Here is a 17500-nt window from a genome sequence, read left to right as displayed (position 1 = left end):
ATCTGACGAGGCAAGTCATGCAAAATATAAATGATTGACAATATGCATGATAGTGGGAAAATCCTTTTGTATATTTGCAGTGTTGTCGGGGGAAGATGATATCAGGAAGAAAATGGTTGTTTTATTTAATCCAACAGTTTACAGTCAGCTGCTGGATTTCCAGCTGACCAATAACAGGGTCACTCTTCATGTTATGAAGATGTCAACGAGTTGTGAAGATTGGAGGTATGTGTGTGCAGAGGTTAGGGGTGAAAAAGTTAATCATGTTGTCAAAATGACAGTACCAGAATACACTAAAGGATTGTTTAGACAGCAGTGAAATGTTTTTACAGAGTCTGAACAATATAAGAATGGTTTACAATTACAGTGTATTGTTAGAAATGTAGACACACTCAAATTCATATTTACATTTATTTACACAAGTTCAATAAAAGAAATGACTTTGTTAAGTATTGAATTGAAGTTTAGCATACGGATACAAAGACTTGCAACAAAACATTGCTGCAGGGACAGGAGAAACATAGGGATGTTATGTGTATATCTGCAGGTGACTGGTTGGGATAATCTCCACCAATACACAATGTCTTTATACTAATTCTACGCATCTGGATTGAATTCAGATTTTAACCAATGAAATTAAAGATAACAAAATGTTTCTGGATAAGCTTAAATGGGAAGGAGAAATAGTGATAGCTTGGTGTTGTGCTAGGGCTTTCATATTTCACATGAGTATTCCTTGTGACACGATCTTTCTTTTTGTGCTAGAATTACTTACCTGCTATACAACAATGGTTTCGATGTTTCACAAACACATTTTGCTTGTATTTATACTGTTACTATTTACTATGGAATTTCAGTGAAGAGGGAGTACATATTGTGATATTTTGCATGGAGCTGATGTCTAAACTGAAGAAGTACATGCCGAATGTGGATGGCTTGTTCTGTTCCCTGTTACAGGTACTAACATTTGTTGATATGCTACATGTATTTCAATGATGGAGAGATATTAACAATGATTATTTACAGCTTTTGTTTTTAAAACACATATATATGTTTTTGCCTTCTATATGATAAATCTAGAAGTTAAAACATGTTTCCCGCAGCTAGTTATTTTTCATCTCAACAAACAAGTAATTATTGTAGTTGTAAAACTGTCATTTATTAATGACAAGAAGATATCAAGATAAACAATTAGGGAGATCCTACTTTCTTATCAAATTGTACATAGACTTGGTTTAGGATCTCCCAAAGTTACATGTTAAGATATAGTGTGAAAATTATAATCACTATGATGAAAAATAAGGTGGCAACAAACAATAGGCCACCAAAATCCAACAAACATTGGATTTTCTGCCACCCAAGGGAAACAACATATAAACCTGCCAGAGGAAAGAAAATCCTCTCTAATATCAGAATCTTGAGAAAAGGGAATTCAATAATACATAACACCACATAATACTTATACAATTTCAAATAGCCAGCAAAACCCCTGATTCTATGACCTGGATTATACAGTACCCGCAACGTTATTCTTGACATGATAAACGGTAGAACACGATACGCGCACGATAGGATAGGATACACGCACGATACGATAGGATACACAATAAACCTGATAAACGCAAAACCTGATAAACGATCTTCACGATAGACCTGATAAAAGCAAAACATGATAAACGATCTTCACGATAAACGGAAAACCTGATAGAAATGTTGTAAATTTAGAAATAATTTAGACAGAACGAAAGTTTGATACGTACAACATAATTACATTATGTTGATAATAATATTGAAGGATTTCAATACTCAATATATACCTAAAGTTTATAATTTATTTATCCACGGTTGTACAGTACGTTTATTTTATTTTATTTTATTTTTTAAAATTCTATTTATGTTTTTTTTTTTTAACGTCATTACAGCTAAAATCCGGAAGCTAAACTATATACGGTATTGAATTCATTATTTGATATCTATATGAATTTTCTCAGCCAATGATTCTAAAACGTATATTGTCACCTTGAATGTTTAATATATGAATCATACAGGGAGTGATTGATTTTTATCTTGCTTAACGTCTCGCTCGAGAATATTTCACTCATATGGAGACGTAACCATGACCGGTGAAGAGCTTTTAAATTTAGGCTTATGCTCAGCAATTACGGCCATTGAGCAGTGAGGGTTTTTTAGCGTGCCACCTACCGTGACATGGGGCGTCTGTTTTTAAGGTCATCTCCGAGGACCCGTGGCATTCACACTTGATGCCGAGCGTTTAGCAATTAAACAGGGAATTAACAAAATGTAATATAATGTAGTGATATCATGCTTCAATAGCTCTCTTATTCTAATGTCTATTATCTTGGATATCAAATAAAACCAAGTAATATTTTGTGTGTAGCGAGGAAGGGGGTTATTTTGCATCAAGCTCTGAGTTCACCGCTCATTCAACAACTACAATTATTTTCATAATGACCGCTTTAAATACAATCCACTGCACTACACCATATGCTCATATGTTAGATATTTCTACACTATGAGTGATAATTGATAGTCATAAGTAATTGGAACATATTTATATGAATTGATATTTTGTTAACAAAAAATAAATAAACTATTAAAAACATATACGAAACCCGGCTTGATTTAAAGTCGCAATTTAGAAACGCTTTAAAATGTTTGTGTTTAGCATGTAAAAAATTTAAATAATCATCAAAACCAGAATAAATTTCCAGTATCTACACGTACGACTATTGGTATATGTGTACATGTACAAATAAAAAAAAAAAACAACGATGACAGCTGAATCGTGCCCAATTGAGCAGAATTTTGGGAGATGCAATATACCCTTGCACTCTTTTAAAACTTAATCTTCTAAATATGTGAAATACAATGTTCCTGAGAATGTTTACTGTCAAAACACGGGTGATACACAAAATCAGATAGATAAGAACGCGCACAAGTTCAGTAGTTGGTATATAAGTTGAATACAGATGAACAAAATCGGAAGAAAAAGAACCATTATTAAAATATGTAATAAACAGTGTAATTTACTGATTTTTCCTTTCAGATCGGAACTTCTTATTTCTCTGTTAGTGTTAATTACAAATAATTGTTTCTAGACAAGGAAATGTTTATGAACTCCAGATGAAGGAGCTTTCAGTTTTACTGTCCTCGGTTTGCTCGACAAACCACTGCCTACTTTCCAGACTACTTAGAATGAAATTGTGATAAATTTTCACCCTCTCTGGACAGACATATAGCTCTTTTTCTGCCTTAAAATCGACAGCTTTATGTTCTCTTTCAAATATACTGTCTTTCCTCGATTCCTAAAAATAGCTTCTTTAACAAAACGAATAAAGCTTTCGGAAAGTATCTTACTTTTTCATTAAATTTAATATATGATCCCGATAGTTTCCGAAGCTACACGATAAACGATTTTCACGATAAACGGAAAACCTGATACACGCAAAATACGATACACGATAGACCTGATAAACGCAAAACATGATAGAAAACGGAAAACCTGATACACGATAGGATAGGATACACGCACGATACGATAGGATACACGCACAATACGATAGGATACACGCACGATAGAGCACGATAGGAATGTCAAGAATAACGTTGCGGGTACTGTATCAGTGTAACATTTATCACATACAGGAGTACATGTATACTAGCAGCACAGGTGTAGGAGAAAGTAGCAGACATAAGCTGGCCTATTCATTACTAATAACTTACATATACTAAGAGTCATAGAATGATGGCAGACATAATCTGACCCATCTAATGTTGATATGAAGACGGTCTATGGAGGATGGCAGACGTAATCTGACCCATCTAATGTTGATATGAAGACAGTCAATGGGAGGATGGCAGACATAATCTGACCCATCTAATGTTTATCTGAAGACGGTCTCTGGGAGGATGGCAGACATAATCTGACCCATCGAATGTTGAGTGATCTAGTGACACCTACTGGGAAATATGACAGACATAATCTGTCTCATTAGATTGAAAGAGTAAAAGAACCCGTCCTTATATATCTCTTAACAGCATCGGACTTCCATCGACCCATTCGCTGTATCGCATTTTCAGAAAAACCTAACCTAGCTGCATGTGTTGCCTGCTCCGATTCGGAAACTGTGACCTTTGTACAATTTTGGATTCAGACCAAGGAATGAAATGGCTGCCTCTAATTGTATTGAAACAAATTAATGTGCAACTGGGACCCCGTTAATAAACTGAAAAAGGGGACCACTTGAATGTTTGAATTTACGCAAATAGTGAAAGAGAGCAAAAACTGGACAGAATTCCTTGTCAGGCTGGACCTCTAAGCAAATAGTAATTGATTGGTCAGCTTGCATAGTTTTTGCATGACGTAAAATTAAGCTTACACTGCTTAACTTCCTCTCTTTTGCTTCGAAATGGACGTCTGACCTTTGTATTACTTGAACTATAGCCTGTTTTGACTTGGTAACTAATTCCCCTAGTATGAAAAATCCAAAAAAGGCAGTGAGAAACAATGCTTTCAATAAATCACGGTGAAGAAAATTGGAGCATGTATGATGTATGGCATTAATGAGTTTCATGAGAATTTCCCCTGTTATTGGGAGTCGCGAGTCTGCCCCATGACATGATTTTTGACAGCATTTTAACAACTTTTGTACTAGAAAATTTTGGATGGGTCTGGCAAGTTTAAAATTTTATGAAGAAATGAAATGGCGGAAACCTGTGATGCTAACGTGCTTGCCGAATAATTGTTTTCATATAGGTGAGCCAAAAAGTTACAAATTGTAGAGATTTGTAATGGGAGAGTAAGCTTTGATGCTGACCAATGACACAACTTATCCCATGTATGTAGATATGCCTTTTTTGTAGCAGGGTTGAGAGAGGCTTGTATTAAGTCGCATGCCATCAGTGTCAAATGTGCAAAAGCTGGCATCGGATGTGTGTTGGTTGTTTGGCCAAGTATGGAGCTTCCCTGAAAGCTTCCTGTATTAAATATTTGGTTAATTAAAGTAGAGATGTTATTGCTAGTGTCAGGACTATTCGGCTGATCCACAGTGCCAGAGGACTGAGCTACAGTTGACTCTGCTGATTTCTCCGTTTCTACATGGTTTCGATTCTTGCTATCATTTTGCTGTTTCAAAATCTCTGCAGCTAATTTCTCGTAATCGATGTTTAGTGGCTGATTGACTGCTTTCGCCAACTGGTTATCAATTTTAGTTCTTTTTGATATTTTTGCAGACTCGTTTGCGGCTGGCCACTTCCTCGGCAAGGTTACAACTGAGGAAAATGCAATTATTATTATAGTTACAATACATGTATGAATTCAAAATTATAAGGAGAATAACCCCTGCTACAATTACATGATATTTCCCAACTTAAAGCTTTTGCCAAATTTAGTTGCTCTTAAAATTAATAGCGTAAACTATATCTGTAACAGTAACATGAATTACTTATAGATCATGTACTGGTACATAATTAACTAACATTTTAGATTCTATGCCTGTAATTACTTAAACAGTTCGTATTGGCAGTCCACAAAGTAACCGATTTCTTAGAAACAGTAACCCCGATTACTAAAAGAACATATACTGGTACCTAGTGAACTCGCATCTTAGAAACAGTAACATCAATGTAGAAATTATATACTGTCAGATTACATAGTAAACCATTTCTTATTTAAACAGTCACAGGAATAACTTGAGATATAGTACTGAGACATAGTGAACTAATCTTAGAAACAGTAGTATGAATTACTTATAGATCATGTACCGAGACATAGTGAACTAATATATTGGAAACAGTACTTACTTATATCATGTATTGTCAAACCACATAGCAAACCACTTTCTTAGAAACAGTTACCTAAAATACTTAGAGATCATGTACTGGCAACTAGTGGACTAGCATCTTAGTAACAGTAACACAAATTACTTAAGAGATCATGTACTGGCAGTCCACATCGCAAACCAATTTCTTAAAAACAGTAACATGAATTACTTAGGGCTATTCCAGAAATAAATACATGGGGGGGTCGGGAGGCACCTTTTGTATATACCAAGCACCCATAAAAAAAAATAAAAAATTACCCCATGACCCATCAAATTAATAAACTCATTTTACAATGACCCATCTAATTAAAAAAAAAAATAACCAGACCCACCACAAAAATATTTTTAAAAATGAAAATGGTACAAATCTCACGAGGTTTTCGGGACAAACATTCTAGTCAATGAAGCGGTAATGCCTGTGCGACATTGTATCACAGTAGTTCTGAAGAAACGATGTCACATCAACAATCAAAGGCATCTATGGCGGGAATGTTGGAAAGATTGGGAGTCCAAACGATGCTATTATCATGAAATGGGTATGGATATGTTTTTCCACGAATCGTTCATCTTCTAATGGAGCCCGCGCCCGGAGGCCTCTATATCACCATCACACCAACTGATAAATATAACGCATCGGTACCCTCATATAAATCAACTAAGGTTTGCCTATTTTTATTAGAAAACGGAATACCTATTGATTTCAAAATATTCCCAAAATCGATGCACTGTAAACTGTAATAATCTACAGAACAGAGTTCGCCGCCATCACGTCCAAAGGGACCCTATTAAACGCGCCTCTAATTTGAAGAGTGCCGTAATGGAAAGTTATGCGCTGCAAAGAGCGACAACTCGAATAGTTCTATGTTACTTTCGATTTCGAAAGCACGTTTTCAATTTTCCCTCTGACGTTTTGTAACCAACACGACAAGAGCGACAATAAAAATATTCTGAAAACTCAACACCCACGTAGCACAAAATAAAACAATAGAAACTACCCACTACCCATAATAAATATTTTATTAACAATCCCACCACGGACCAATTAAAATATGAAAAAATACGACCACCCACACAAAAAAATATCATTTGCCGCCCGACCCCCCCATTTGATCATTTCTGGAACAGCCCTTAGAGATCATGTACTGAGGCACCGTGAACTAACAACTTAGAAACAGTAACATGAATTACTTAGAGATCATGTACTGAGGCACCGTGAACTAACAACTTAGAAACAGTAACATGAATTACTTAGAGATCATGTACTGGCAGTTCACATAGCAAACCAATTTCTTTAAAAAGGCAACATGAATTACTTAGAGATCGTACACCTGTACGTTATGAACTAACATCTTGGACAAATAATATCAATTTCTTAGAAATCCTTATTCTAAATGTATTTCGAGAGCCAACTTCATATATAATATTTTAAGTGTTTGTATTGTCATTGACCTATGACATTAACATTATTTATATCACAACCTAAATGTTCTTAAAATACATAAACTTGTCTTGCAATTTGTAAACTTAAGAGCTAGATGCGATGCATAAAACGTATTATTTACAATAATATCACTTTATATGCGAGTTATAATGATATATATTTTTTATACCCCCTCCCCCCAACACTGAAGATGGGAGGGCATACCATTTTTTCCACAAACCTATCCATCTGTCTGTTTGTCTGTAGACAGATGTCGATGAACTATGATAGATGAGATGGCTTTGGTAAACAGTATTAAGGATAGGCGAAACAGTTATGAGTGGCATGGAGAAATTCTTTGTCAATGATTTTTTTCCCCCTCATATTTGCTAAAATCTTAGTAAAGGACACCCTCAATAAAAAATAGCAAAATTCCAAGTCATGAGCAAATTTTAGAGAAAGAATTGGGAATTGTGGATGCGGAAGAGTTACCTCCCTTGAAAATCAGTGTAAACTGACTAATATTGCATCATTATACTTTCCCTAAAATTAATTTCTGTCAGAAATTTTACACAGACTATAAATGCATTCCAGAATAAAAAAGGAAATTCCAGGAGTACTTTTTCTGGGTTTTAGAGCAAATCTGTCATAGGGTAAACGAATTAAGATAGAGGAATGTTCTCCTATCTCAAATGTTGATGTAGTAACAATACTCTATCCTCTGTGGATTTTATTGTTGAAAATCTCTGATAGAGGAATGTTCTCCTATCTCCAATGCTAATGTAGTAACATTACTCTATCTTCAATGATCTTATTGCTCAAAATGTCTGGTAGAGGAATATTCTCCTATCTCCAATTTTGATGGGGTAACATTACTCTATCTTCTGTGGAAACCATGATAGAGGAATGTTCTCCTACCTCAAATGTTGATGTAGTAACATTACTCTATCCTCTGTGGATCTTATTGCTCAAAATCTCTGATAGAGGAATGTTCTCCTATCTCCAATGATGATGTAGTAACATTACTCTATCTTCAATGATCTTATTGCTCAAAATCTCTGATAGAGGAATATTCTCGTATCTCCAATGTTGATGGGGTAACATTACTCTATCTTCTGTGGAACCTATGATAGAGGAATGTTCTCCTATCTCAAATGTTGATGTAGTAACATTACTCTATCCTCTGTGGATCTTATTGCTCAAAATCTCTGATAGAGGAATGTTCTCCTATCTCCAATGATGATGTAGTAACATTACTCTATCTTCAATGATCTTATTGCTCAAAATCTCTGATAGAGGAATATTCTCCTATCTCCAATTTTGAGGGGGTAACATTTCGATTTGTTCGGAGTTGACATGGACAAATACGAACAATTTACAACATTTTACGAGCTTTCTAGGGATTGTTCTGAGTATATTACAGAAATTTATGATTTAGCTTAGCTTTTATGAGTAAATCACGACCTGTAACGTGTTCATAATAAGCTGTTACGAATACTTAGGAGTTAGTTACGATTGTTTACGTTTTTGACTCAAAGGTGTTCGCAATTGGCTTTTTATCATCATTAGACAACTGGCATTAATGTGTAACTTCTTTAATGTCTTGATAACAACTGAAAGAAACTGTCAGATTTTGCGTCTTTTATACCTTTCATTAATCGTAAAGTGTAAGTATGTACTTGTAAAGTAACCGTGTCTATATGAAAAGTGCTCGTAATGACTCTGAACAATCCGTAATGCGATTGTAACCCGACGTGAATGAAATCGTAAATATCACCTAGGCATTTGTAATAATCTGTAAACTATCTGTAACATCGTAAACTAACTTACCGCGAAGATTAAAAAAAAACACCTTTTCACGAGTGTTTTACGGATTCTTACGAGCAGTTTACGTGTTCTTGCGACCAGTTTACAATACATACGGATTGTTACAAGTTATTTACGGAAAATGAAATCCGTGGACAAATATGAATAATTTTTTTTATATGTCGAAAAATTTGCCCCTACTTTCACGGATCCGTGCGAGTTGTGACGAGTTATTAACGGATACCGATGAGTGATTTACGAATGCTTGCGATTGACTATGAGTCGGAGATCCATAAGGATTCGTAAGAAAAATCCGTGAGTGTGAAAGTGGTATAAAGGCTTTCCTTTAAATTAATAACACTGAATACATGTATTGAATTTTGTGATTTATTCCTAGTCATAAACACATAGAAGAAATCCCCATTTCTTCCTGCACCAAATACATAATGATAGTAAATGGCGATATGAAAAACCCAAAAGTTTTCATATGATAAATTGCTACCACCTATTTTCCAAGTTGACGGAAGATGTCTTATGATAATAAAAGTTATGGTTATTACTAGATTCTAGGAATATACGGTCACAATCATATCAATTTCATTCTTTCACAAAAGATCATTCCACACACAAAAATCATCACTGATTGACATGAGAGTTTAATAAATCAACAACAATTAAACTGTTGAGTGCATTCACTTTAGATAAAACCATCATGTAGGTAACCACCTTGATATATACACATGCATACTCGTATTTAACAACAAATGACCGTTTTGACTTCGATGCTTACATGTAACTTTTTGCAAAACCATTCACTCTTCACATTATATATCAATGTCATGTAGGTACTTGTGATATACAATAGCATCTATAAACACAAAATCATCAGCAGTAAAACCATTGATTTCTACCCTGTCATAATAGAAAAATTCTACCACAGTTATTGCAAAAATTAAAGGAATATATGCCACGGCCATTACTCTATGATATACCTTCATATGTAATAACTCAGTATGAGGAAATTGATACACATCTCACTTGCCCATCGTGTTTTGCTAATGCAACAATAAAGTAATTGACAGATAATTCAATTTCATAATAAGAAAATTAATCAATATATGTTGTAAAACAAATTTATAAACGACTTAAAAACATTTTTCATTCAGTATAAACCAAGAGCAATACACACATAAGCATGGGGATGCACAGACTCAAAATAATTGATATAATCGGTTAACATCACATGAAATACTTGAATTTTTTTCCTCACCTTTGTTGTCAGCAAAAGAAAACCCCCAATGTAAGCCGTTTCGGAAACTGCCTTGAACAAGTCACAGTGACTTAACTTGTAGTATATGGGAAAACAATCAGCCGTAAATTTCTGAGCCGTAGTAGAATAGAAATAAAGTTCTTGTTTTTGTGTATGTTGCAGGATAACCTCAGAGGTCGAAAAATATTGTTTGAAATATGAAATCCTTGGCTATTGTGTCAGCTTTCATATTTCAAAACAACATTTCTTGACTTCAGAAGTTATCTTGCAACATACACAAAAATGCCACCATTTCTCAAATAAGGTAACCAGATAATTTTCCAAATTTTACAATTATTTCAGTTTCTTAACAAATTGATACAATTTGCAACATATTACTTTTCCTTGATGTAGTTCTTAACTGCGATCAACTGTTCATCAATAGATGATGATAACTTGTCAATTTTGATAAATTTTCCCTCAATATTTCCTTTCATTGATAATATTACAAATTTTTTTTCAAAGGTTTGCTGATCTTTTTCATTAATTTTAAAAGAAAGTTTGATTGGTTGGTGCAAAAATTGGTCCTCCTGAATAGTTCCTACGTGTTTGTGGCAGTATGTCAGGGTAGATCCATATTTGGTAGCATAGTATACTTTCCCTTTCGTGTATTCCACAAGGACTACTTCAATATTTTCTTTCTCTTCATCGTCCTTGTTTTTCTGCAATGTCTGTCACAATAAAAATAGAAAGCTTATTATCATTAGATGAATCGACTTCAATGAAAGAAGTTTGATTAAACCCAACAAACAACCAATTATAACCTAAAGTAAAGTTAAGGAGGTACTTTACATGTCATAATGGCTGACTTCCTTTTAAAACATATTGGATGAAAATATAAATATCAGCAATATTTGTTCATTTCAAACATCATCGCCTAGCTGAGTAGCTCAGTAGGTTAGCTCGTCGACTGCTGATCTGTAGATTGCGGGTTCAAGTCTAGCAGGGGTTTTAAATTTTTTTCAGTTTGCTAAATACTACTAAAACTGCATTTCTGACTTGATAAGTAAATCTGAAAGTTTTCAATTTCAAAATATTGTTGCACATATCCTCCACTTTTCATCTAAATCAAATTTCTCTGGTGTAGCATACATCCTTAAAAGTGTGTGATGGAGAGATTACCTTATTCTCAGTGGATGACCAGTTTTTGGGGTGTTCAGCACTTTTATTTTTCTCTAAACATTTCTATAATTTACAAATATTGCATTAATAGTTTCTTGTAATATAGAAATTATAAATTAATAACTTCTTGAATTAGAAATATTTGAAATGAATAGTAGCCATTCATAGCAACATGTATTCTGATTTGAACATGTAGTCTGATTTAAATTCATTTGCAGTAAAATAAACAAACACGCTATGTTTATCTTATATTGCAAACTCTAAAAGAAAAATAATCTAATACCTTGATGTTTATTTATGTATCGCTGCTGTAAACACAACACAACAATTAAAAACTTACCTGATGACCAGTAGACGTAGTTTGAAAATTCTGCCTGGCACGTACAGCTGCCTCCTCTGCATGCAGCTTATTTTGAATTTCAGTTTTTAATCTTTCTTGCAATTCATTAACCATTTTCTGAAAATTGAAATTCAGTAATTGGAATTTAACAAGTACTTCATAAAATTCAAAATTAACAAAGAAATCTATGAATTTTAACTTACATTTAAATTCGCCCCGGTCACTTTTTGCTCTTCAGCTTTAGTTAATACAGCAAATAGATTCTTCTTCAAGGCCTTGAAAATGGGAAAATTCCCTTTATTTTCAATATTACGTTCTATTCTTTTCCCAACAATAGGTAGTCTCATTTTTAAAAGTACTTGGAAATTGTACTTGGAAATTGTTTTTGAAATAACAACAAGAGGCCTATGGGCCACATCGCTCACCTGAGTCATCTTGGCCTATATTGAAAGATTTGCATGTAAAACTGTGATCCTATTGTAGCCTTAACCTACCCCCAGGGGCCATGATTTTTACAAACTTGAATCTGCACAATGTCTGGAAGCATGTAAATGTAAACTATGACCTAATGGTTCTTGAAAAAGAGATTTTTTAACATTTTCTCTATATACTTGTATATAAAACTTTGATCCCGTATTGTGGCCCCCATCCTACCACCGGGGCTATGATTTAAATAAATGTGAAAGTCCTTCACCCAAGGATGCTTTTTGCCAAGTCTGGTTGAAATTGGCCCAGAAGTTGAAAATGTAAAAAGTTTACAGACAGACGGACATACGATGGACAACAGGCGATCAGAAAAGCTCACTTGAGCTTTCAGCTTAAGTTAGCTAATACTATCACGTATTGCATTATTTAAAACTGATTTTAATTTTTCATGAAGTAAAATTTTCTGAATTATATTTACTTCAGTAGGACCTCTGATGTAAAAGTACTTACAATAATCTTGCTGTCCTTTTCTTTCAGGAAAGAATTCTGTTGTTTGACAGACTGTTCAGCATGTTTCAGCTTTTCTGACAATGTTGTTACTTGTTGTCGAAGGTCTTTAATTTCTTTCTCTTTTTCATGAAGTAAATCTTTAATTTCTCTTTCATCTTGCAATTCATGATCACTTCTTTTCTTCTTTGACCTGACATATTTTATCACACATGAGGTTTGCCGAGTCAGTTTAATCATTTCTTTATTTTGCAAGATATCAATTTTTATGCATGGCCTTCAACTTGACCTAGCCCATATCGAAAATAAATATGAAAATGATACAAGAAAATAATACTAAAATTTAGAATTATTTTTATAATGAACACTTTAAAGTAAAAGTTTAAAATGTTGAAAGATTTATAATTCTAACCAACTATCCAAGTTTGATATCAGCAGTGTATGTTGACAGCATCCTGCTCTCATTTCCTTTCATTATTTTAAAATTTATGGAAAATGCATGAAGCTACTGAAGGGGTGAAATATGATGGGGAGATATGATGTTTGAGAGGGAGATATAAATTGAAAAGATAAAATATTAATATTAGTATTTGATACACGCCAGCCATATTATGCAAACATGAAATTTCAATGAAGATAGAGGATTTGAACCCCGGCCTTCCGCATGCAGGGTGAACGCTCTAACCTCTCGGCCACTGCGGCGGGATTTTGAACAATAAGATCTATAGAAGATAGAGTAATGTTACTCCATCAGCATTTGGGATAGGAGAACATTCCTCTATCATAGGATCCATAGAAGATAGAGTAATGTTACCCCATCATCATTGGAGATAGGAGAATATTCCTCTATCAGAGGTTTTGAGCAATAAGATCCACAGAGGATAGAGTAATGTTACTACATCAGCATTTGAGATAGGAGAACATTCTTCTATCATAGGTTCCACAGAATGTTACCCCATCAAAATTGGAGATAGGAGAATATTCCTCTATCAGAGATTTTGAACAATAAGATCATAGAAGATAGAGTAATGTTACTACATCAGCATTTGAGATAGGAGAATATTCCTCTATCAGAGATTTTGAATAATAAGATCCATAGAAGATAGAGTAATGTTACTCCATCAGCATTTGAGATAGGAGAATATTCCTCTATCATAGGTTCCACAGAAGATAGAGTAATGTTACTACATCAGCATTGGAGATAGGAGAATATTCCTCTATCAGAGATTTTGAATAATAAGATCCATAGAAGATGGAGTAATGTTACTCCATCAGCATTTGAGATAGGAGAATATTCCTCTATCATAGGTTCCACAGAAGATAGAGTAATGTTACTACATCAGCATTGGAGATAGGAGAATATTCCTCTACCAGACATTTTGAATAATAAGATCCATAGAAGATAGAGTAATGTTACTCCATCAGCATTTGAGATAGGAGAACATTCCTCTATCATAGGATCCATAGAAGATAGAGTAATGTTACTACATCAGCATTTGAGATAGGAGAACATTCCTCTATCATAGGTTCCACAGAAGATAGAGTAATGTTACCCCATCAAAATTGGAGATAGGAGAATATTCCTCTACCAGACATTTTGAGCAATAAGATCATTGAAGATAGAGTAATGTTACTACATCATCATTGGAGATAGGAGAACATTCCTCTATCAGAGATTTTGAGCAATAAGATCATAGAAGATAGAGTAATGTTACTACATCAGCATTGGAGATAGGAGAACATTCCTCTATCAGAGATTTTGAGCAATAAGATCCAAAGAGGATAGAGTAATGTTACTACATCAACATTTGAGATAGGAGAACATTCCTCTATCTTAATTCATTTACCCTATGACAGATTTGCTCTAAAACCCAGAAAAAGTACTCCTGGAATTTCCTTTTTTATTCTGGAATGCATTTATAGGGAATGGATGCTCTTTCAATACGTTTGAATTACTTTTTCAAATTTTGTAATACGTGTATAGAGTAGACAAATTATAGTCAAAAATACATGTATCTCAATAATCTGTGTACTTGATAATATGTCATGGAGATATGAAGAATTCCAGCAGACCTCAATGTTGAACTAGAAAACATTGGACTTTGTGCACATATAGTGTATATCTTGTTTCAAGACAATTCAATGAATTCCAATGTCTTATTCACATAAAAAATTGGAAAGTAAGTAAAGCAGTCAAAATGAAACAAACACACAGTACCTAAGTTTACAGGTGTATATATTTACAGGACAGTAGGATGGTTCCTTTCCTATCAGCAGGACTGACTAGTCATGATCGCACCATACTACAGACAGCTCTACAGCTCTTCATCACTGGCACTGCCATGGATAATTTTCCTACAGTCCTGTAAGGGTTCCACAAAATTAGGGTCGTATAAAGTTTTGTATTGTGTGTTTCAAGTAGAAATACAACAGAAAGTTGTTTGTAACTAGAATTTATTGTATCTCATTTTAAAATTTTGTATAGTTGGTAATTTTGGTCAGGAATATTTAGCAGATTTTTCTTTATAAGAAATGTAGTTTTAAATCTTTGAGCTTTATTTTTTGGTGCATTTTCATTGTAACAAGTGTGATGAATAGAGATTTTAGCATTTTCATTTTTGGCAAATTTTCCTCATCTGCCAAAAATGCCAACTTCTAGGTTGCAAAAAGTTACTCAATATTTGGTAGGTTTTCTTGAAGAAGGAGCATTATTTTGTAATGTTAAGGTACGATTTAATCACAATGAATGACAGGGAACTTGAAACTGAATATCATACAGGATGTATTCTTTTCAAAAGACATTAGATTAAAGATCTGATTTGCTGAGGATATTTTCTAAAAGATAAAGTTTTCCCTGTCTACGTATACTTGGAAATGATTATTTCCCATGTTTTCTGACGTTAGTCTATTGTAAAAGTTTATGTTTGTAGAATTGGAGATTCTATGGCCAACTGTAATGCCAGGAAGAAGGAGATAACAGACATTGCAAACACCGCTCCTCTATCTCTTGGATCCACCCTAAACAGCACACGACCTCCATCTCTGTCACATAATCATCTGGGGGACTTCTCCAGATCGTCCAATGGTGAACACGATGCCTCTGTTCAGTCCATTATTGAGAAAATGCAGACTGGATTAGAGGTAACAGAAATTTTGATAGATGAAACTCAAAACTGAAAGTGGTAGACTATAATGTATTGTAATGTTTAAAAGTGCTGTGTAATTTCATAATGTACTGTGTATATGTGAAATGAAGGTTGTATATTGTTTGGGGATGTTTGTTTCCTTTGCATCAAAACATAATATGTTCATCTTTATACAGGCAAGTCCACCAATGGCATCTTTATTTTTCCATTTTTTATGAATATTCACTTCCTTTGCAGAATGGATGGGAGGAGTTTACCAAAGCAGTAATAACCTGTTTCTTTTCATTCAAATTTCATGTACTGGCATTATCGTAGTAGTAATGGTGAAATAACGAAACTAGCAATATAGATAAGCATGTTTTGATAAGATAAGAAAATGAGGAAAATGTTGTCATTACACATCAGTCATTAAAATTACATGTATGTTTAATAATTTCAACTTCATTGCATGTTCAGTCATTGTTCTTTTAAGCTTTATGATTAGATTAAAAGTATTGATTCATATTCAACAGTAGCATGTTTTATACGAGATATTGTTTGATTTATTGCTTCAGGAGACTTAGTTTCTGTTTAGGGCTATTCCAGAAATAAATACATGGGGAGGGGGGGGGGGGGGGTCGGGAGGCACCTTTTGTATATACCAAGCACCCATAAAAAAAAAAAAAAAAAATTACCCCATGACCCATCAAATTGATAAACTCATTTTACAATGACCCATCTAATTAAAAAAAAAAACTAACCAGACCCACCACAAAAATATTTTTAAAAATGAAAATGGTACAAATCTCACGAGGTTTTCGGGACAAACATTCTAGTCAATGACGCGGTAATGCCTGTGCGACATTGTATCACAGTAGTTCTGAAGAAACGATGTCACATCAACAATCAAAGGCATCTATGGCGGGAATGTTGGAAAGATTGGGAGTCCAAACGATGCTATTATCATGAAATGGGTATGGATATGTTTTTCCACGAATCGTTCGTCTTCTAATGGAGCCCGCGCCCGGAGGCCTCTATATCACCATCACACTGACTGATAAATATAACGCATCGGTACCCTCGTATAAATCAACTATGGTTTGCCTATTTTTATTAGAAAACGGAATACCTATTGATTTCAAAATATTCCCAAAATCGATGCACTGTAAACTGTAATAATCTACAGAACAGAGTTCGCCGCCATCACGTCCAAAGGGACCCTACTAAACGCGCCTCTAATTTGAAGAGTGCCGTAATGGAAAGTTATGCGCTTCAAAGAGCGACAACTCGAATAGTTCTATGTTACTTCCGATTTCGAAAGCAGCATTTCGAAAGCACGTTTTCAATTTTCCCTCCGACGTTTTGTAACCAACACGACAAGAGCGACAATAAAAATATTCTGAAAACTCAACACCCACGTAGCACAAAATAAAACAATAGAAACTACCCACTTCCCATAATAAATATTTTTTTAATAGTCCAACCACGGACCAATTAAAATATGAAAAAATACGACCACCCACTCAAAAAAATATCATTTGCCGCCCGACCCCCCCATTTGATCATTTCTGGAACAGCCCTTACTCTGCATTTAGCCTAAAT

The 17500-nt window shown here is 34.3% G+C and overlaps 1 protein-coding gene and 1 long non-coding RNA gene across 3 annotated transcripts in view; one reads left to right on the top strand and one right to left on the bottom strand.

Moving 5' to 3' along the window:
* The window catches only part of LOC125673991 (protein CIP2A homolog), a 49608-nt gene that overhangs the window by 14869 nt on the left and 17239 nt on the right, over positions 1–17500 (top strand). Inside the window, exons 12-16 of one of the 2 annotated variants that reach the window (XM_056158664.1) lie at positions 81–225; positions 858–957; positions 15020–15138; positions 15704–15914; positions 16157–16183. In XM_056158664.1, the coding sequence (XP_056014639.1) occupies positions 81–225; positions 858–957; positions 15020–15138; positions 15704–15914; positions 16157–16183 (602 nt within the window). The remainder of the gene's footprint in view (positions 1–80; positions 226–857; positions 958–15019; positions 15139–15703; positions 15915–16156; positions 16184–17500) is intronic. The other variant, XM_056158665.1, reaches the window with a different exon arrangement.
* The window catches only part of LOC130052770 (uncharacterized), an 85396-nt gene that overhangs the window by 64519 nt on the left and 3377 nt on the right, over positions 1–17500 (bottom strand). The window lies entirely within an intron of this gene.

Source organism: Ostrea edulis, chromosome 3, assembly GCF_947568905.1.
Source record: "Ostrea edulis chromosome 3, xbOstEdul1.1, whole genome shotgun sequence".
Taxonomy (NCBI): domain Eukaryota; kingdom Metazoa; phylum Mollusca; class Bivalvia; order Ostreida; family Ostreidae; genus Ostrea; species Ostrea edulis.
The sequence above is the reverse complement of the archived record's forward strand: the minus strand, read 5'-3'. Positions and strand labels throughout refer to the sequence as shown.